The following is a 23,734-nucleotide window of genomic DNA, read 5'->3' on the forward strand; positions in this document are numbered from 1 at the left end:
AATTCATATACGCATGCATAAAATAATGTAAAGACGATTAGATCGAGTACTAATTACATGATATATAATGGTATGGATTTTTGTTTAAAACCAAGTGCATACTATGAACACAAAGGTGTTACGTACATAATTCTCTTAAACATTTTCGCTAGGCCAAATCTTGATGACATAAATTGATAAGGTGACCAACTTATATATTTTGGTCACCAATTAATAAGGGTGAAAGATTTTTACTAAAATCACCATCTTACACCATCTTACTTTTAGTTTCCCTACTAACCAAAAACCAAAAAAGAGGGAATCTAGCTTAATTAGCTTGATGGAAATTGCAACTATCTAATCTGAAGTGTATTTGCACTACAATAGCACAATGTGATGATGGGATTTCTTCTAACTGACCCATAAAATTAAGGATTACTTAGATATGAAAGGGAAATCTCTTGTTGTTTTAGCGTAAGTGCTAAGCTAGCCATTTCCTTACAAATCAACTATACCTCATTTCTCATTATCATTGGGGTCATCTGTTCATGATGCAACAAAGCCTCTTTCTCCTTAGAAAGTGGCTCTTTCGTAATCATGTTATTATCGGACTCGTCTTTCAAATTTCGTTGTCGCATTATTTACTAGATCATTTAATTTAACCATCAATGTCAAGACAATATCTAACATCCACTACTCAATACATCAAATATACGCCCATGGTTATAGATAGAAACCGAATGCCCTTATACTAATTTTTCAACGTGATTTCATCATAATGCAAAGCAGAATAATATAAATCTAGCTCAAGTACCAAAGAATAACTAAACAAAGATGTGCACCTAGCTAACTTTAATGATTTATTTTTTGTTTTCAAATTTCTTTAAGCAGCTGTTTTTTCTCCAATTTAACTAATTTATTTCCTTAAAACAAAATGTTTCTGTAAAGGGAAATTAATCAGAACATTCTAATTAAAGGTCATAATCCGTGTGCTAATTAATTAATTCTTATAATGATTTCCTAAAGCATGCATAAATGCAACGGTTTTCCAACAAAGTTTGCTTTTATAATTCTATGTCAAAATTAAGGTCAATTTAAAGAAGGACATTGGACCTTCCATGCTCCAAAGGGTTAATATAAACTTAATAATTTATTAATTAAATAAATCTTATGCCAAGATCACGTATCATATAGTAGCATATTACTTATTGTTAGTTGTCCCTATACGTAAATTACTTAAATCCAAAATAACTATATTGATAATATTAAAATACCCTACTTTATTGTTTAAAAAAATTATTTTAACGACCTACTTTTAAAAGATTTCAAAAAGAGCTAATGATTTTGCTTTTTAATTTTTTTTTACATGTATGTCTCTTCTCAGTTTTGGAATATTCTACATTCCTAATCTTAATTGTATATAATTAAGCTAACTGATCGATCTTAATCAAAGTAATAATATGTTAAAGTAACAATTTACCAATAATGCAAGTTATGTTTTAAGGTTATACTTGCATTGAACACTTGTGACCATTACATTTAATGTTACATATGTTAATAGGTAGGCATATCAATAGTTATATACTTTGATACTCCTAATGTCTTAGGTTACATTAGTTTATGTACGTACAATAATGCATGGGACATTGCTCCTTTTTTTTATATTTTTTTTTTATTTTTGGAGAATTGAAGATAGAGGTAATACAAACTTAGTAGCTTGTTTAAATTCATCACATATGTATTTAAACTAAATGAACTTGAGCCAAATTTCAAGTTGTTTCCATTCATGTTAACTAATTGAATTTAGGTAAAAGTTGTTTTTAGAGTGACAACAAATAAAAATAGGTATTCGTTTAGGCTATATTAAGCTAGCATTCCTACATTTATGATGATTATTAATTTTTTTTTTTAATTAGATTCTCGTATGTATTAACTTTAGACTGTTAACTTATACTTAAATGATATAACATACAACATACATATATAACACATGTTTAAAGATACTAAATTTAAGTTAGCTGACAAACTTTTCAAATCGACCTTAATAATGTTATTAGTTCACATTACTAAATCTTCTTGTCAAGTTCGATGGAGGAGCCCACAAGCCGGCTAAAATCACTATCAACCTTTGAAATGATTCACATTTCTCACGTACAATTGCAAATTTGTATGAAGTTTGAGCAAAAATATGTCAATATCAAATAATGTAAATCTAGGGTGTGTTAGCTTTATGGTTTTTTCTAGGGGTTGTTATTATGGGAACAATAATTAGTAGTAACATCCCACTCACCTGCAAGAGAATGCAGAGTTTTATTAAAAAAGATAACATTATTTAAAACGACGAGCTTTAATTGAGGGCCCTATACCATGTCGATTCATACAGGACATGTAAGTGGATCAAAATAGTTGCTAAATAACTTTAAATCTATTTTACTTCCTAACCATTTTTCTATTATTTTTTTTTTTTTTTTTTTTTTAAAAAAAAAGAAATTTAGATAGTTCAATTTTGTTTTCGATTAGTCAGTTAGGCAGTTTCCATGCATTATACTTGTTTATTAAGTTTTATCTTCAAAAATCTGTTACAAAAGCTGAAATGGGGTATATTTATCTTTCTATGCTGCAATGTTTTTTCTAGTTCTCCATTTTCATACAAGTATCCATTTTAATATTATGCACATAAATTATTGAGGAATTGTTAGTAACAACATTGTTGTATGTTGTTGTTCTTTCTTTAAATTATTGAGTACTCCATAACTAGTGCATTGATATACAATATGATTGGAAAATAGATTTTTTTTTTTTTTTAAAAAAAACTATGTCAGTAATAATAAGATAATATAAAATTAAGGATGTAATTATTATAAACCAGCCCATCATCTATTGTAACGTGCACACTAAAATTAGCACAATAATGTTTCTTTTATTAGCTATTGTTTTTACAACGGAGTATGTACACCACACCTATTTGTTCATTGTTATTATTCTTGATATTTTTTTTTACCAATAATTCATTCTACTAGCTTAGGATCGGAGTTTGTTGTTTAGAAACATGATGTAAGTCTTTGGAAGCGAGCTAAGAGATTAGATAGAGTAGCTGCCCCATCTACCGCAATGCAAACTACCAAAGTACTAGCTAACTTAAATTTTCTCAACTTTGACCTTTGTGATGTGATAGACAAATAGAGATAAAAAGTAACGCAAATGATAAGATAATATAAAATGAAGGACGTAATTATTATCGACCAGCACATCACCTATCATAACGTGCACACTATAACTAGCGTACTTATTTTTTCATAATAGAGTATATACACCACCGATTTGTCAGTTGTTCCTCAATAATTTTTGCCCAAACCTCACTTGTTCAACCAACATAGGTATTCTCTGTTGTTTAGAAACATGTAGGTCTAAATTTAGAAGAGATAGAGTAGCTACCCCTCTACCAAACTACGACCTTTGTGATCCTTCCATAATTTCATAAGAAAAAAACAATTTAGTACTCACTTGGCTGCTACCAATAATATTATTTCATGTTAATAAAAGAAAAAAGTGTGAAAGTCCTCCCAAAAGACAATGCAATAACATTCTTTATATACAAGTTAGACATCTGGATCTTACTAGCTAAATAATGGAACCAATAGATATGTATATTATAAGTTCATAACTAGACAAAATAGTTATAAAATTAAATGAATAGATATGATAATATACTAGTTATTGGGGTATAGATTGTTTGGATATTGTGATATAGTTATTATAATTATTATATTACGTGTTGTTTATTGTACATTGATCGTCTGCATGCATGCATTATAAGTAAGTAATTTAAATTAGGGTTTTAAATCAAGCAAGTCAATTCAAGGTGCTCGATGGATCGATCGTGCAAAGTTAGGTAATTGGCATGTAGCAGACTGTCTAGCAGTTGACTGATGCAACCTAATTCTCCTGAATTGATAAAGTAGCAACTCAAAGGACAGTATATAATTAGCTTAGAAGGGACTATTTTAAGTAAGAGTTAGAGTGTTTTAATCAAATTAAAACTCTACTATATATATTTTGTAATTGGGGTGTGTTCTATTTACCTTTTAAAAAAAAAAAAAAAAATTCAAGTCTAATAAGGGAATTCAAGTCTAATAAGGGCTAATTTGCTTTGATTAAGTATATAGGGTGAAAATCAGAGCTAAATAGGTTTAATTTAATCATGTAAGTTTAGAAAAAAGTGAATTAAATGTGTCCTAAAACACCAATTTAGAGTAGTTAAGAGATAAAAGGACCAAGTAAAATTGGTTATATGTAAATTAGGTTAGATTAGTTCAGGTGAAGACAACGTATCCTAAAACACTAATTTACGATAGTTAAGAGATGAAAGGAGCAAGCTAGCTAAAAAACAAGCCATCAACAAATTAAAATGATTATAACATACATTTATATTAAATGGTCTAATCAGTCTCGTTCAATCTTAATTAAATAATATAACATTATGTTTTTTAGGGGTGAGCATGGATGGGATATCCGATCCAAAACTGGATTTTGATTTGGATATTCGTATCCGAAATTATTCTTATATTTGATTTCCTTATCCGAAAATTTCAGATCGGATAGCTTGAGTATCCAATATCAAACAGTTTTAATAATGTGGTTTAAATACTAATGTTTCCATATCTAGCTACTCCTTTTATTTGAAAATAGCTATAATACATATGAAAATTAATTAATATTGTCCAAACTCTCAACCTTGGCATAACTTATTTGACACACTCTCTTTAATAATCAAGCACCAAAATAAAGATTGGGCTGAATAAATAAAGCAAGAACATATAGTTATATGTTCTTTGTTAGTGTCCACAAGTATACAAGTGGTTTTTCATACAAGTACTCGATCGTATGTATGTATATGCTGCGAGTGTCTGCGCGACAAGTGTGGCCTAACTGTAAAATGTTGCCTGCCGAACAAGAGAAAATCCTCACGCCTCTGGCCACCCTCCACACCTACTCTCACTTTCCCTTAGCTAGCTTTCCTCAAATAATACTAGCCAATTATATACGTATATCATGCTTGCTTTTACTAAGCTAATAATTTAACAAGCTAATAATTATATAAAGTACGAATGAAATTATTAAAAGTATAGTATTCCGTAGTTAACTAACGTTGAACTTCTTAGATTGGTCCCTTGAGGTTTGAGGAGTTTCATTTTGTTGCCATGCATCTTGGATTAGTCCATTTTGACCATCTAAAGTTGTCAAATATATAGTTTCCATTACATACACGTACTCTAGACAAAAATCGATATACAATTATAGTTATTTTTATTTTAACTTTGTTGACCACATGATTGAATGGGAAATGTATGTGAAAATTGGTACCAAAGAGAGGAAGTAGAATTATATAATCAACATTAATGCTTGTTGTGTAGATGATATAAACAAATAACGGATTTAAATAGCATAATTAGGTTTGTAAGATTTTTTAAAAATCTTCTTCAATATGAGTTTTAGTCACATAGATTTGTGCATTGACTATTGATGAGTCCAGTCAATTTTATATATGAATAATATTCAAATTATTTTGACATGTGCCACAATATTTTATTTTATTTTATTTTATTTTGGTTTGAAAAAGCATAGATGGAAGATATCTTTTGACAATTAAACAAATTTGAAATCTAGGTGAGTATAATTGGACACTCACCTAAGTTGCTAAGTACTAGCTAGAGAGTTAGCTTATAAAATTGAAATTTGTATGTGTAGTGTAAAGAGAAATATTCAATTTTAGATATTTTAGGTTAAAATTGGTCATCATTACTTCTTCACCAATTTCTTTTCTTTTTTTTACGAATATAATTTTCAACAACTTATATGATTTATAAAATTATGTCGTTGGTATATATGAATAGTATTTTCATTAACTTATATGGTTTATAAAATTATGTATGTAGCACACGTACTTCATTTGATACTTGATAGATAAGTAAGTCATCCCTTGTTCTCGATAGATTCCCATATCGAAGATGATTTAGAGAAATAACTTAATTACTTGTTGTACCCATATTATTTTACAGTATAATTTTGTTTTCAATATGTAATTTTTTGTTTTCTAATCTTGTACTTTTAACTTGCCTCCAACTCAGTGCAACCTAAGATCCCAAATGACCACTTATCAACAATCATTTCTCATTATAAAAAAATCACTCATGGTTGCTAAATCGTCAAAAAGTCTAATAAAAGTGTCTAATATATTGTAAAAATTTTTGCACCATAAACCTAAATATAATAGAAGTGTCTCCCATATAATTATTTAAAACTATTCACAAACCCCATAAGCCATGAACACCAAACAAGAAAGAAAATAAGGTTGATTTAAATCAAAAAGGTTGTAAACAACTCCATATTACCCACTAAAATTAAATTTTCATAATATAATACAACATGCTCTAAAAAGCATTCCAATAGACAATAAGATCCCCTTTACATTATTTAATATGTTTATGAAAAATCCTTTGGAAACAAAGTGGTAGGATATTCGAATTTATTAACATTATACAATTTTTCATGAATTATTATTATTATTATTATTATTATTATTATTATTATTTTGAAATGGTGGTGGGAGGAAAGAGAGTGAAGTGTTGTTGTAACTTGTAAGTGCGAGAGTCACTAAACGGCAAGAAAAGTGGGCCCATAATGAATCACAGCCCAAGCATCATGACATGTCCATAACTTCAAGTGGGCCCACTTGTGTTCTTGAAAAAAGAAGCCGCAGTGTTTGGGTCGTTTTCCAACTTCTCTTTCTCTCTCCTCTCCATTCGTGGGGCAGTCAATGGGGCCCATTAAGGGCCCATTTTCGCCCAACCGAAAGTGACCCACTTTTTTTTCATCTTAATTTAGGATTCGTGGCAGTTAATTCAGTTAGTAGCCCCAAAAAAACAACATTTTTTTTTTAGTTTTGCTATAAAATTAAATGTACCTAACCCTTTTTCCTCAAAAATAAAAAAATAAAAATGTACGGAACTAACCTTTTCTTATCTTCTTGTTTTACCCAAATCTTAGATGATTCTTCGAATCTTTAGGAGGTTAAGATATGATAAGAATGATTCATATAGATTATATAAGTATTTCACACGGTTGATTTGGAATCTAAATTGTTTTTAACTAGAGTGTAGTAAAGTGAGCAAATAGTAGTACTAAGCTAAGAGAATCATGCTAAAAGAATTGCACCACCCATCTATAAATTTGATGGCATAATATCTAAGAAGGTGTGATGCTTCCATATCAAATCATTTTTAGAATAGAATTAGAGATTTATCATACGTGCAAATTGCTTAAAACATGTATAATGTTTGGCGGCTAGCTAATCTCTTGTGTGACTGATTTCAATTACTTAGTTGTCAACTGTTCTATGATAAAAAGAACTTTTGGATTAATGACTAAGAATTTATATATTTTTTAGGACTTATATTTTACTTTTCAGTTTGATTTAGTTCAAGTTCAATCTGTTTAATTAAGATCAATTTACATTTGTGTGTTAAAAATAAATAGTGCAACTATTTGCACGTACAAATCATTAATCCAAAATTGATAGTCACGTAAATATATAGTGTAATTTGACTGATATTATGATAATGAAATCTAGACGGGGGAGTGTATCAAATGCATGCGCGAAAAGTCACCTTAGATTTGTAAGTACATGTAATGCATGAATATTTTTTGTTCAATAATAAGACCTAACAAGGATTTGCTTTCCGTTAAGAGAATATGTACATAACACTACCTTTAATAATGGGATTCTTTCTACTCATAATGATGTGTTATTAGCTGAATGTGACTTAAGATATGTTCTGATTGCTATGTAAATTCGACACTTAGCTCTCCTAGCTTCTCCCACCCGGCCCCCACCTAAAAAATTGTAATCAATGTTACTCTAATTAGGGGTTTTGGCTCTTTTTGTGAATAATAATTTCTTAATTATATGAAATTATTACTATAGTATAGTAAGTATACTCTTATACATGTATAAATTTAGTTCAGCCACAGATTAGTTTATGTTATTCCATCAATTTGCATAGTAATTAACTAAGAGTATTGAAATATTTTCAATCTAATACTTTTAAACTTTTTTCTACGTCGAAAGGAGGTAACATGTCATATGGCCGGTGTAACCGTCAGCTAACTATACTAATCTAATCTTGGAATTATTAGCTTCCATGTATCACATGTGACACTTAAATGAAAGTTCTAAAACCTTAACAATAAAAACACAAGCTTGAGTTTTGGAAGTGACAGAAATTTTGGACAATGCAAAAAGCCCAAATTATAACAAAATCAGGAGATCTCATCTCATCATCATACAACTCTGGAAATGTAAGATCAAACTAGCTTATGGCGGTGGATGGCAGATCATACACAATTAATTAAAAACTAATGATGATTTGGCACCCTAAAAATGTGTTAGCGTGGCTTAATTATGTCGCTATGTTTTTTACAGTCTTTGAAAAAAATAATAATCATTCCCTTAAACCATAGGGTATGTACGTACATGAATGATGAATGATGAATCATATGAAAATGGTGACAAAACATAGGTTTGTTAATATGTTGTCATTGCTGACAACTTCTTGACTCATAATTTAATAAAAACTATAGTATAAAATTATAACATATAGTTTTAATTATATGATTCCTCGAAAAGATTAATGAGATTTTCTTCCATCTTCCAAACAAAAACAGTGACTTTCTTTTTTGACTCTGATTGCCACCCCCCTTGTCGTGTTGAAATTCAACAGGTCCACTGATGCCAGTCCAAGGCACTGCCTTACAAGAGAAGAATTCTAAATTCCTGGTCCAAATTTATTTTTCTTACTTTATATTATATGATTATATGATAGATAAATTAAATATGTATTTATGTAACGAGAATCAGGTACTATATATAAATTTTAATTTTTTACATGTTTCTATTTATGCCTCCTCGTATAATGACTGGTAAACTTAGCATCTTTGAATGTCAACGCTTGATTTTGACATCTACGAGAAGCAACCAGCAGATACGGGTCATAACTACTATTTCAAAAGTTGGTTATTATTATACTCCCGTAACAGTCGCGAGGAGCTGTGATTTTGTTATTGGTGCGCTGATAGTGTTATTTGAACTAATTATTCGTGTACGTATTGACTACGTACAGATAAAAAAAAAAAAATACTTTTAATGTGCATGAATTATGTATGTGTACTTAAATAAAGGTAGTCAATAATGGTCTGACTAAAAAAAAAGCATAATTTTAGTTCAAAACATTAATCAGATTTGTAAAAAGTTACTGCTTTTCTTGAATTTGCGACACTTTTTTTTGCGAATTTGGACACGAAATTGGTCATGCTCGGTCCGAAAGCTATACTTAAGTAATAGAGTGAGTATCATTTTTATTCTTACTTGTTAAAGGTAACAGGCTTCACATTGAGGTGAAAACACTAGAAAAGACTAGTTGTTTTACTCAAAATTTGGTCAACCTAGAAAATTAACAATAATGTGCATCATTATGCATCCTTAAAAAGGGGGGTCATGGTCAAGCTAAGATTTTAGTTGGTTAAATAATTTGACTGAATTGAACCTAAACTTGAGCTACACACCATACATGCATGACATTTTATAGATTTAAATTTGCATGAAATTAAAAGCATGAACCTCAAATGAATTTATGTAAGTGGTTCAAAATCCCTCCTTTGTAAATGTGGTTTAGATTCATTTGTATTTATATATAAGTTATTCAAGATTAGTTAATTTAAAACTTAGATTAATTAGCCTAATAAACATTCTTACTATAATTAATCATTCACGGCTGGGGTGGACGAAACTTTATTCAATTCAGTTCATTAAAAAGTATATACAATCCATATGCGAGAACGTGTTTAGGTCCCATATATGTGAGTACCATTATGAATTGTCTCACATCAAATAAAGATAGAGTGAAATTTTGCATCTTATTTATAAATTAAGGAAAAAAATTTCCATTGTCCAAATCCAATTATTTTGATATGACTTATATGAGTTTCAATAAGACTTATAACCTAAACTCTATTTTTCAATCATGAGAAACCTACCCCCACCTTACCAAATGATCCAAAGGGCCAAAATTAGTCGGATCAAAAACGTGGTTTAGTTAGTAAAGCCAAATCAGAAGTCAAGAATGTCAAAAAAAGTGAAAGTTAGGTAATTAAATAAAATGCCTAGCTTAACAATATTATGCACTTGTATAATTTTCTTTAATTATAATGCACGAAAAGTAGAAAAGGGATCTTTAATAAATTACTATTGGTATAACTTTGTGCCAAAGAAAGTATCTAACATCCTTAATTTTCTCTAGAATCGTTCAGACCGACATGAATTCTAGTTTGTATACGACTATATGAGTATAATTACTATACAATAATAGTTGATTAAGCAATTAATTGTTCTATATGAAGAAAGTAATCAAGCATTGCTCCGTAACTTCCGACTTTGACTGTTGGCTGCTTGCATGCATGAAATGTACTCGACCATTCGACCGCCCCTATGTATATTTTCTAGATGCTCTTAGTACGTTAGACATAAACAATTATATATATATATATATATATATATATATATATATATATATATATATATATATATATATATATACTAACATGTCTACATTGGTGTGTAATTTCGAAGTAGGATTTACACTTAGGGTAGTTTGGAATTTAGTAATAAGAGTCATAGTCGGTTTAGAATTTGTTACGGTCTTGCCCAATTATGTGTAATTTTGTAAAGCAGGTATTGCCTCGAGGTCAAAATTTCGAAAATTCCCCATGATAGATACTTCAATCAGACAAGCATATTTACATAAGAGAACCCGAATGTCAATAATATTTAGATCTTTATTCTTTCGATGTTGACCTCTTATTGCCTACGTTGATAATGCCTGATAAACGTATATATTTTTATATCGTTGAAGATAGATTAGTTAAATTAAGGGGGTGTGGTGAAATGTTTAATTTAGATCTTTATTCTTTTGATGTCGACGTATTATTCACTTTGACGACAATGCATGAAAAACGTATACATTAGTATCATTAGAGCCAAGTTCGATTAAGGGGTATGGTACGGTGGCTATGTAACGAACCAAACATTATGTGTAATGAAATATGATGCTCAATAGACTTATGAGAAGAGAAGAGAATAGTTAAAAGAAGGAAGGTTATTAGATGTCCTCATTACATGGTTTTGCCTAGAAAAAGAGCAACCGCGGTCAAGCAAATGCATGTGAGTTTGGTATTGAATGTATGGAAACATCTAAAAAAGAATCTTTTACTATGCTTTCTCAAACACGCATCTTATGGAACAAAATATTTGTCAAAGAAACATAAAAGAGTACAATTAAGTTAATACTATATACTATACAAATTATTAAAACAAAGGAGATTCACATCGAATCAAAAGTTTGGTAGTTTGCCTAAGTTCTTTGGACTCTCGACACCACCATTCACCCCCGGTTTTTGTGTTCATTTTCTGGTTGTCATGTTTTATAATTGTATTAATTAAGTAATTATGGATTAATCTCGGTTTAATTTGCTTGTAACATGTGGATTTGAAACTTATTACTTTTCTTAATTTATAATAATATAGCTACTAGTATATAGCTATGTAGACTAGCTTGTCAAAATTAATTGGATCCAAATTCAATTCAATTCATGGGATCTTGAACCTAGACATGAAAAAACATAATGTCTCTTAAAATACATAACTAAAATTTTTTAATTAGGCGCTTCACTTTAGAAGAAGAAGGAAAAAAAAAAAAAAAATAGCTAGAATTAAATTAAGCATTTACTTAACCTATAAGTATAGTCGGCTTAAGAATTTGCAAATTGTAATCAACATAACTTGAATTTAAATCTATCTCGATGCTAATCTAACATTTTGACATAATTTGCAGTAATTTACTAGTTAAGTGATATATTTTATGCAATAATAATTTGTTTTAATAAAAGAGTTAAGCATTTATAGCATAATTATAGGTTTTGATGTGAGACTTTATTTGAAATATATAGGAAAAGAAAAGGAAACATATATATATGTAGTTACGTATACAAAACTTAATACAACAACAATACCGCCCAACTGGTCTTCCTCTACAAAAAAGTATTTGGATTATTATTCTTAAGACTAGTACATTCTCTTAATTAATATCTCCAAATTATTGTGTTTTGAATAATTATATGGTAGTAATTCACAATTCAATCTCGTGAGACATAAATATCGAGATTGACTAGTTTTTGTAAATGAAGTGAGCAAATATTTGATATACAATGTATTGAGGAGCATGTACTTTTAGGTCTTGTGATATTATACAAAAGCGGTGCAAGGGTATATCTCTCATATAGTCATATTGTCTAAAATTGCTACAATATTAACAATGACATTATTTTCAAGTATAATTTTTGTAGATGCAGATTCTTATCGTTGGTCTATTATTATAAATATGATATGAAATTAATTTTAGTCTTACATACACCATTTTTTTATGAATTAATACCATATTAAATAAATTAAATAAAGTTTTAAAAAATCATTAATCAAGAGAACATCACCAAATTATAATTAGAAACCATATTTTAATTTACAAGGGTAAATAAAGAAAACTACAGCTACTTTAATTCTATTACTCCAATGTATTTGTCAAAAAAAAAAAAAAAAAAAAAAAAAAAAAAAAAATCTATTAATGTATATCATGCATGGGCATCCCATGCAATCTTTTTAGTGATCTGATAACACCCTTCACGCACTAAATTTATAATTCATATTTCACTTTCACACATTTTTCAAAAGAAGATGCTTCTCTGATTGGCTTACTTCAACTACAAGTGATAATGGAAATAATAGCAATGAATAGCTTCAACATCCATCCATGGCAAGTTAGTACAAGTACAACTGATAAACGGGTCTGGGCCACACCCGTCACACCTGTCCACTTTATACGACCAAGGAGGTTCTACTTCAAAACCATATGTCAATGAGGGGATCGGAGTAGCCCCTTAGCCTTATAAAGTGGACACAACTTTCTTATTTTTTCAATGTGGGATACACATTCCAATACAAACTCTCACTTATAAACTCAACCAATGTGGGACAACACACTATTCACATGTGGGTTTTCTCATGGGCTCAACATAAAGTACCACCGGTACGTCGAAATCCACCGTACACCATTCAATTAAGAATTCTCATATTCTTGTCCTTGGAAAGATTTTGTTCCTTCAGTGCATATCATCTACCTTTGTTTGAAAAAGCTAGCATAGTCTTCATCTATATTAACTCATCAGCAATGATTTATAATTAGAAAAAAATTAAAATTAATGGAAGTCTATGAAGATCATCTTGCTATACCATTAAGGACTAATTACTTTGAACCGATCAGGATAAGTGAATTTTTTTTTAACATAAAGTGAAAGTATTGCGTGAGATGGGCTCGCCATAATATATGTGTCTAACCAGATCAAATTATAAAACTCATTATTGTTCAAAATATGAGACACTAATGGCTATGCATAGAAAATAACACATTAATAATTAGGCATTTCTCACTCTACATACATATATTGATATATACATAAACAATTGGTAAAATTAGTGCTTAACTTTAATTTAGATGTTGGTTATACAAACACTATATAGAATTGGAGTATTTTTTTAGTGTGTAACTTCATTGAATAGTCATTATCAATGTAAACTAACATATGAGATTACAAACCTAAATTATTGAAAGTTGAGCAGCATGATACATTTGAAAGTACGTTAAGCATGATACAAGTAATTTTTTAAAACTAATTGAGATTATATTCTACATATATACGTACTAAAAAGTGAGAATATCTATTCAACTTTCCACACACATAAAAAAAAAAAACAAATAATAAATTTTAAATAAAAATTCTAAATTTTAATTTAGTAGCTTGTTCACATTCATTTATAGAGAGAAATGCATTATATTAATTATTTCTAATTATTGAAGGTTTAGGAAGTTAAAAGTAGCATTAACAATTTAAAAATTCCTTAATTATTTTTTGTGGGTACAGAATTCCTTAATTTAGAATTATTCACTTTTGTTTCTTTTTTACTAATTCTTGCATAAATTAGTATAGGAAAGAATCTTTGAACATAAAAGTCCAAACCTTTTAAATTTGGTTGGTAGCTTGGTTCATGCATCCATTTTCCTGTAGATTGTTTCCTAGATTTTCTACTGTACGTGTCATTTATCTCCATCTAATATGGTTGTACTTTGATGTTCCAGTAACCGAACACGAAAAAAAGCAACCTTAAAAATACGATTGGCTTTATGTTAGTGATTAATTTTTTTTAGAATGATAGTACTTTTAAGACGATGTATAGCCGCACAATTTCTTTTAATAGTTGATTCTAGCTTGGTTATTGGATAAAGTTACGAGGGTTGATTCGTACAAGATATTAGATTAGATCTTGGCTATATCATTACCCTTTGTAATATTGTTTGAATGTATATGTAATTATCGAGTTAAGGGAGAATGCATGCATTGGTGCCTTTTGACTATTATTAGAGTGTGTAACTATATTTAGGTATTTAGTCAAAACAAGCTAAATCTTGACGTACGTACTCCCAATCAAAGAAATTAAAGAAGTTGTGAGCTATGAGAAGCCATATAATTAAGGGATCCTACGGCTCCATACGAAGTAGAACCTACTATTGAGACTACTGATATAGTAAGTGCACGATTGTTGATTACTTAAAATTGAGGATGAAAATATATATTAGTTAATTATTCTATGCGATAACTATTTCATACTTTTAGAATGAGAAATAGCTCAAGTTGTTAGAACTTTTCTAAAACTCTTCTCCCGATTCTAGGTAATCCTGGAATTGATTCTCATCGCCCGCCCTTGTGGCTTTCTAAACACCAAAAAAAAAAAAAAAAAAAAAAAAAAATATGTTTCATACTTTCATGGATAAAAACTAGCGTTATACGAAATATTATTTTGAAGTTTGGCATGCATCCTCTTTCTAGTTCTCTATCTTTGTGCTTTTTTCTCATCATTTATACTGTATTTCATATGAAGGATGATTTTATTTTTTTTATCTTACCATTTAAAAAAAAAAATATGAAGGTTTTTGTTTTTGAGTGTGTATGTGTGTGATCTTAATGGTGAAACTAATTAAATGGATTTTCAATGTTGTTAACTTTGTTGGTTGTTACAAGGATTATTTAATTTGCATAATTACATTGTTCATTTTCTTTGTACAATTGAAGAGGACAAATTAGGTTTTAATTATCGTGAATTCGTGATACACGAGGAAATTTTTTAGACAGAAAAAGTATATACATATTCATATATTCTTTGATTTTTGTTTTTCCATTTTGGGTAATTATAATCCTTTTCACTAAATATAAATGTGAAATTTTTACATAGCATCAACCTTTCTTTTCACCTCATTGATTTGGCTAGCTCAAAAAGAGAAGTAAAGAGAAAATACAACATAAATGTCAAATAAATGGGTGGGAATTAGATCCATTTTAAAGTGACAAATAAAGCACGTGGTCCTTAAATATGATTCTATTCATGAACACGCATGGATAAATCATTAGGAGGAATCTAGAGTAGCCTGAAATTTCTGAATTTTTAGTTGCCACTCCAACAAACATAATTGATCAATTTAAATAAAATTGATTGAGAACCAATAATACACTACTCGTACGTAAATATTACATCCGTTTTATATTATTTGCAACGATTTGCCATAAAATAGAGAGGAAAAATGTCTAATCGTTGCAAATAATATGAAATGGAGGTAGTATTTTCTTTTAAAAAGGCAATTAAACTCAAAATTAAAATTATAAGAAATTTATTTGAAATATTTCATAACTAAAACTTTTGTGACATGTCCCTTTCTCATGAAATTATGATTATATAACTGAATTCAAATCCTTATTTTTTATTTGTTCAATAAGGATGTAATGTCTCACCAATTATTATAATCTTCAAATCTCTTCTTCGCCCTCCCTTATTTTAAAATTTAACATAATAAATTCCCTTTACTAATAAATCTAATAATTTGTTAAAAAAATAACCTATATTTTTTTTCTTCTTCTCATATTTCTCTACTTTATTTAATATTTTTCACTTAAATTTTTTTTACATATCAAAATAATACTCGTAACACTTCTTCCTTATTAACTCCGATCCATTTTTTTTCCGCATTTCATTATTATAATTATGTATGGAGTAAGAGTGTAAGACAATAAAAACATAAATTGATAAAGAAATTTAGCTAGGATTAATATTCAATATACAATCAAAGTTTGTGTAACATTATAAATAATTAAATTTTGTGTAATAAAAACTACTACTAGTAGTTACATATACAAGAGAAATTAATTAATTTCGTCCAATAATAAAATTCTACTCGTGACTGATGTGTTAGAAGCAGAAAAGTCATGAGCACATGATCAAATTTCATAAACAAACAAATATAAATATAAGTATATGCTAAAATGTACTTGTACTACTCAATTGAAACGTTAGTTCTCATTCATTCACCAACTAACCAAAATAAATAAAATAAATAAATAAAGAATGAACGAACGAACAAACGCTTACTGTTTTGATATTTGCTAATAGTATGAGCTGCTAGTTTCTGATTTACAAGGGGCGCCTTTTTCTTTTTCTATTTTGTCCCACATTTTTTCTTCTTTCTTTTTCAAAGTTTTGTATGTAATTTAATTCAAGTGATGCATAAATTTTATGTAATGTTCGAGTAGGTACGGTTTGCTAAAAAAAGATAGTGTTGTGGGGTGTATTTTCATGATTGTTTACCACGTATTACATACCACAAATATTTTGCCACCAGTTAAATTAATAAAACACTAGAACTTGCAAGTGCCATGCATTTAATTATATGGTAGAAGATTGCACCAAAAAAAAAAAAAAAATTGTGTGGTAGAAGAATATGATAATGACTTGACTTCAAGTTTAGGTTATATAGGTACGAGTTGTGTTTATTTCACGGGAAAATATGTTCATATAAGAGTTTTTGAGTTTAGATAAATTCAAGAACAATAATTAATACTGATTAAAGATGGAGTATCCGAGTTCAATCCGAGTATAATAAGACATTTTAAAAGTTTTAGTAAGATACTTAAGAGATGGAGTATTCGAATTCAATTCGAGTTATAATAAGACATTTTCAATCGGCTTAATTTGCCACCATAATTAGTAATAACTCGATGCTCATTTACACCAGTAACCTACAAATTAAAACATATTTCTCAATTAGTTGTCTTTCACTTCCTAGTGGGTTTACAAAAATGAACAAAATCAGCCACGTTGAATACTCATCTCGCAACCACGGTTTCACATAATTACATTTCTCAACGAATAACAATAACATCAACTAATTTAAAGGAGTATGTACTTATTAAGTACGTCCCATTTTTATTAGTTTAAGTACCTTTAATAATGCAATCCTACCACGGAAGTCATATTATTCAACAGTCAATGTTAAAAAGTCAACAAAAAATACTCAACAACAAAGTAATAATAAATGGGCACTAAGCCACTAACTAATACCTTGTCCAACAAGTGATTCTCCCCATAATATGCCACGGAGTAAAAATCAATTTATGCGAATTACAAAGTAATACTTATAAATGTTTACCAAAAAAATGGTCATTACGATCAAGTTTTAACATACAACTTCAATTTTGAATATTTAATTTGTAGTTTAAACATTGAGCTATCTATGAATCTTATATGCACTCTTTTGAAACAAAACATTATGATGTTAAGAATAATATATTAATTAATGGTCAATTAATCAATTTCACGTACGATCGAGAGAGAGGCATATTATGTAGTACATTGTTAATGGATTATTGACGTACATTGGTGTGATTTTTCCCATACTTGTTCATATTGATCAGTCATCATGTTCTTTTTTTTATTTTCACTTGCGTTGTTTCTCATACTAAAAATCACATTGTTCATACAAGTGATACTAGGGGTGAAAGTTCGATTTGTAGTGTGGTTTATAGCGCAAACTACAAACCATATATTTTTTTTTTATTTTTGGAAACCAAACGGCACCATATAAAAAAAAAAAAAAAAAGAAACCGAATCATATTGCTTTTTCGGTTTGGTTTTTGTGATTCGGTTTGATTTTAAACCAAATTACTTTCGCCCCTAATTGATACAACAATCCGATGCATTGTCACTCGAGGCTAAACACAAAATTTTAGAAATATTTAAAGGCATTGCTATTCATGTATGTAAAACATGCCATATGTTTCTTGTCTCATGTGAATTCGTGAACAGTCGGATGATTCAATATCCTAAATTCCCAATCACTCTAGTATGTACCTCGACTCATATACACCTATTCAACGTCAGAAGAATTAAAAGCAAGAGAATTTAAAGCACTCGAATTTAAAATTATATGAATTTTTTTATTTGTATTGCATGCCCACCTCATGTACACTCATCAAGGATACAACCTTTCATAAATAAGTAGAGGTACAATTTATAATCAATGACTTGGAAATTAGACATACATAGTATTTCTCGAACATACATAAACAAGCAAGCTTGATTTATGAAAGATATCTTGATCTAATAATAGGGCTTAGCTACCTATAACAAAATCTAATAGTAAAGAAATATGCGCATAATAATGGTTTGTTATTTTTTCGGATTTTGAGTGCTCGATAGTCATTCAGTAGAGAAATACATCATAGAGTTTTAATGCTACTTATAAGTACAAGTACGTTTTTCAATTAAAATTTTAAATTTGTAATAAATTTATTCAAAATTTATTACGGAGTATTATTTTTTTTTTTTTAAGAATTTAAAACAGTATTAAAAAGAGACTACTAATGTTTGTATAGTTGAAAGGGGCACTCCTCACTTCACTTAATAATATATAAGTATGGACTGCATCTTTAAGGTGGACCTCCCTAATATGAGAAGAGGTGTTATTTAGATTCCAGTCATATATACGTGTAGCCGTGTAGGTGCATATATATTAGCTTGAAGTAAGAATATAAAGCATTAGTGTATAATTTCAAGATTTTTTTTTTTCATTGGTACTAAAGGAATTTCTTGATTGTTAATATATTACAATTTCATGACTAAAGTCGAAAAAATGCAGTAGTTGTTAGGATTAACTTGTTGATTAAAGATCGTTTTCTTTTTTGTTGGTTATTTGTTTTATTAGTAGAGGAGAAATATTCTTCTGTTATGCTATGTACTAACTACTACATACATTGCTTAAGTATTATTGTATTAAGATGACCACATTTTCTCTTCATGTATGTGCAAAAAAAAATTATTTACTTTAATAAATTACATATCTACCCAATTTGTGTAAGTTTTCTTGCAATAATCAACATAATGTACAAGTATTATATAAATTTTTAATAGAGAAGAAAAGAAAAGGAAATTGGTATCAATGTATGAAACCATATATACATACTTAAACAATGGTCCAAATAATTAAAGATTATGAAAAAGGTTTTTCTTTCTCTCACATGGCCCTACAAGTATATTACTTTATTTTTTAAATGAGATGAGATTGACACTGTAACTACCTATGAGTTGTGGTAAAATCTGCTACCTTTTTTCGTCATTTCGTATTTTTTTTTCAAATAATATTACTGTTAATGTAAACATCAATTAGTTACCACGTTGGAGAAATATTCTAAAATAACTTTTTCATATAGGTTTAGCAAATTAAAGCATAATTTAATCCTAAGATTCCACAATATGCTTTGTATTATCCCTTAGTAACCTAATCTCAACTCTCAACAACGTCTATAAATACTCACTACTTACTCTTTGCTAACTCATTGTATAACATTCATAGTGAGCACCACTAATACTTTCAAACTCTATCTATCTCTTTCTAAAGTAGTACCCGCAACTTAGAGAGCAATTCTTGAGATTTTGGGCATTTGTTAGTTGAATTGAAGTTGCTAATTAACTTTGTCCTCAAAGTACACAAATCCATGAATATGGTATAACACCTCTTATCTTGTAATTTTCTTTCCTTCCTTTATATATGAGTAGTATCTTTTAAAATACATGCTTTATGAATTGGAATATGTAGTTTGATATTTTATTGTTGCACCATGAATACGTATGATAAATTACGAGAATCAATTCTAGTCTTTCTTAACCTAAATACAAAATTCATCACTTTTGTGGAAAAATATCATGAGAATGGAAGGTTCTTCTACTTTAGTATCGCTACATATCACTAATCAAACATGCATTAACACATAAAATCGAAGTTTCGAAGTATTTTTCATCATCATAATCTATCCTGATTGTTGTGACAGTTTTAAAACAATTGTTGAAATAATAATCCGTTTGATTGTGACTTTCAGTTCCTCAGGGTGTTCAAATACCGAACTCAAATCAATATGAATGTAAGCTATTCAAATTATGATGTCTCTATTACATAATTGTCACTCAATAGTATCCATTATTATTGATTGTATCACTCATATAAGTATTATATAGAAATAGTAGAAAATAGGAATCCTCCATCCATCCATCCATCCATACATTCATTCATTCATTCATTCATTCATTCAATTTTCATATAATATATATAAACATAAAAAAATGTTATAATATGGTGGGGGCAAGAAGAGAACATAGATTGTAGGGTCCATAAAAATGAAGCATTAAAAGAAATACTTATGCTTTTGAAAGTAACTCTAATACGAAGAGCTGGAAAGGAAGAGGTAGTTTCGTCTGTTTGTGCTTCGAACAAATTATAAATTGACTCCACTTCCCCCCTTTCTTTTTACTTGTGTCTTCCAACTCCTTCTCTTATTTCATTTCATTTCCCCTGTTTTTCTCTCCTCTGTTTCTCTCTCTACTTTTACTTAACTTACTTCTCTCTCTTAAATTCTTCTTTCCTTTTCTTGTTATTGTTTTTCACCAGAAGAAGCAACAACAACAACCAGAGAAAATGACTAACCAAAATGTAGTCGTTTCCGATGCAAAATCGAGCATGAAAGTGGCTGTTGCCATAGCTGCTATGTCTAATCAATCATTATTTCCCCCGGCTGTGCCGAAGCCCCCGGCTTCGTCTGCCAGGCGTTTTATACGCCGAAAGCCGGTTAAAAAGCTTGAGACTCAAGGCGGTCCAACTAAGATTAATGCTTGGGTTGATTCTATGAGAGCTTCTTCTCCTGCTAAATCTCCCCCTTCTTCTCCTGAGCATGATTCTTGGATGGTAATAACATAAATATATTATTATTATTATTATTATTATTATTATTATTACGAAATTTAAAATTCTAAAATCCTATTGATAATCAGGTGACACACCCATCAGCATTGGAAATGTTCGACGAGATCACAAAAGCGTCTAAAGGAAAGAAAATTGTCATGTTTCTTGATTACGATGGTACTCTTTCACCCATTGTTCAAGACCCTGATCGCGCATTCATGTCTGACGAGGTTTGTTTATACCATTACCGTCATTTATTACCACCTATCAAACGTGATGTTATTAAAAAAAATACTTCGCCGTAACATTCATTTTCTAATTAATTCGATTGTTTAATTCGATCAGATGAGAGCCGCGGTGAAGGCAATGGCAAGATACTTTCCTACTGCTATTGTAAGCGGGAGAGGCAAGGACAAGGTACATTACAAACTCGTAATTTTCTATTTTTAGAACATACACTATTAACTTTAACAAATCATATATATATACTAAAAATATATTTATATTTCTTCTCTTGGCCTAACTAACAAAAATATAATTATTTCTTGTACTTTTGTTTTCGTTAGGTTCACGACTTTGTGAAGCTTAAGGAGTTGTATTACGCGGGTAGCCACGGTATGGACATCGAAGGACCGGCACACGGTACCAACGATAAATCGGTCGTATGCCAGCCTGCAAGCGAGTTTTTACCAATGATCAATCAAGTGTACAAAAAGTTGGTCGTGAAAACTCAGTTTATCGAAGGTGCTAAAGTTGAAAGTAACAAGTTCTGTTTATCAGTCCATTTTCGCTGCGTTGAAGAGAAGGTATATTTTGTTGTAACGTATCAATAATATTTTATTTCGAGTCACTTCGGGGGTTTTTTGGTTACAGTATAGTAATCGTTACTTTCTTGTATAAATTTTCAGAAATGGGCTGAACTTGCTGAGCTAGTGAAAGAAGTTCTTAGTGACTATCCTAAGCTGAAAATGAATTATGGAAGAAAGGTATGTAGAATCTACATAATAATATATTAAATTTCAATATTTATTACATATAAAATTTTTATTATATGATAAAATAAAACTATTCTCATGATATTTATGTTGTTTGACTGAAATTATAGGTACTAGAAATCAAGCCCACCATTAAATGGGACAAAGGCAAGGCACTTGAATTTTTGTTGGAGGCACTTGGTAAGTTTTTGCTACCTTATATTATAAATATATCCTTAACTTTGTTATAATTTTTTTTATCTTATATTAACTTTATTTTATAAATTTAATTTTTAACAGGTTATGCAAACTCTAAAGATGTTTTACCAATTTACATTGGAGATGATAAAACTGACGAAGATGCATTTAAAGTTCTAAGGAAGAAAAAACAAGGATTTGGTATACTTGTTTCAAAGTTTCCTAAGGAAACTTCTGCTGCGTATACCCTACAAGACCCCTCTGAGGTAATTAATTTACTATATTATAATCTCGATTATTAATCATAAATTTAGTACTTGTCCCGTCTAATCGTACTTAATAGTTACTAATTATTGTTTTGAAAACTCGACTTTTTTTAGGTAATGTGCTTTCTACAACGGATGGTGGAATGGAAGCAAATATCTCAACGCGGTTACTATAGGACTTGATGAAGATAATTAAACAAAGAACAATCAACTTCAAACCCCGTAATATTTTTGTTAATGGGGTTGATTGTGTAATTAGTTTTTAATTTTTGTTTACGGCAATGGAATGAAATAGAAGCTAAGCAAGCAATAAGTAATATTAGTACGTAGGGAGGGAAAAAAAAGGGGGGGAATTTGAAAATCAAATACTCCCCTCGGATTTTGTTGTTAAGTAGCTTAATGTTATTGGATCGTAAGTTTCAGGATAACCTATGTAATTATTAATTTTCCATGGTGAATATATTAGTGGAAATTATATATTGCAAATTGGAATCTACATCTACTTTTTATAATTATGAGTTTATTGTATATATTCTTGGAGCATAAAGCAACCACAACATTGAACTAGCGAATCCTATACATTCTGTGTACGTTTATTATACATGTAAAAGAAAACCATTGAACTATTGAAGATTGTTGTCTGATAACAAATTCCAAGGAATATGCATGAGTATCCGAGAAGAAACCATTCTTCTTTGTATATGGAGCTTAATATATTCAAAAAATATAGAACACTTGCCTAAATTCATTACTAATTGATCATAATTAGGTCGTCTTCTCTTTATCTAGCTTAAAAATATAAGTTTTTATAAAACTAGATAGTTTGATCATTAATCAGTCACTTTTATTTATTCCGTTTTGCATATCGAACAGCAAGTCAACAACTTCTAATAAGTACGAAGTATGTAATTGGACTTTGACTTGATTGATCATTAATAGTGAAATATATTTAATCAAACTATATTTTTTTTGTAACAGTAAGATAGGAAGAGACCCTTCTTATCACAGGAAGGGGGATGAGGATCAAACCCTTGACAAT

General features: G+C 29.4%; 1 protein-coding gene across 1 annotated transcript; it reads left to right on the forward strand.

The window, feature by feature from the left end:
- The first annotated feature begins 20,843 nt into the window (after positions 1-20,843).
- On the forward strand, positions 20,844-23,225 carry LOC145585284 (putative trehalose-phosphate phosphatase D). Its single transcript, XM_081642000.1, has 8 exons — positions 20,844-21,260; positions 21,347-21,487; positions 21,603-21,674; positions 21,824-22,063; positions 22,166-22,243; positions 22,363-22,432; positions 22,532-22,695; positions 22,810-23,225. The coding sequence occupies exons 1-8, from the start codon at positions 20,994-20,996 to the stop codon at positions 22,876-22,878; spliced, it is 1,101 nt and encodes a 366-aa protein (XP_081498126.1). The 5' UTR covers positions 20,844-20,993; the 3' UTR covers positions 22,879-23,225.
- The last annotated feature ends 509 nt before the right edge of the window (positions 23,226-23,734 follow it).

This window comes from Chenopodium album, chromosome 16 (assembly GCF_948465745.1).
Source record: "Chenopodium album chromosome 16, dcCheAlbu1.1, whole genome shotgun sequence".
Lineage (NCBI taxonomy): Eukaryota > Viridiplantae > Streptophyta > Magnoliopsida > Caryophyllales > Amaranthaceae > Chenopodium > Chenopodium album.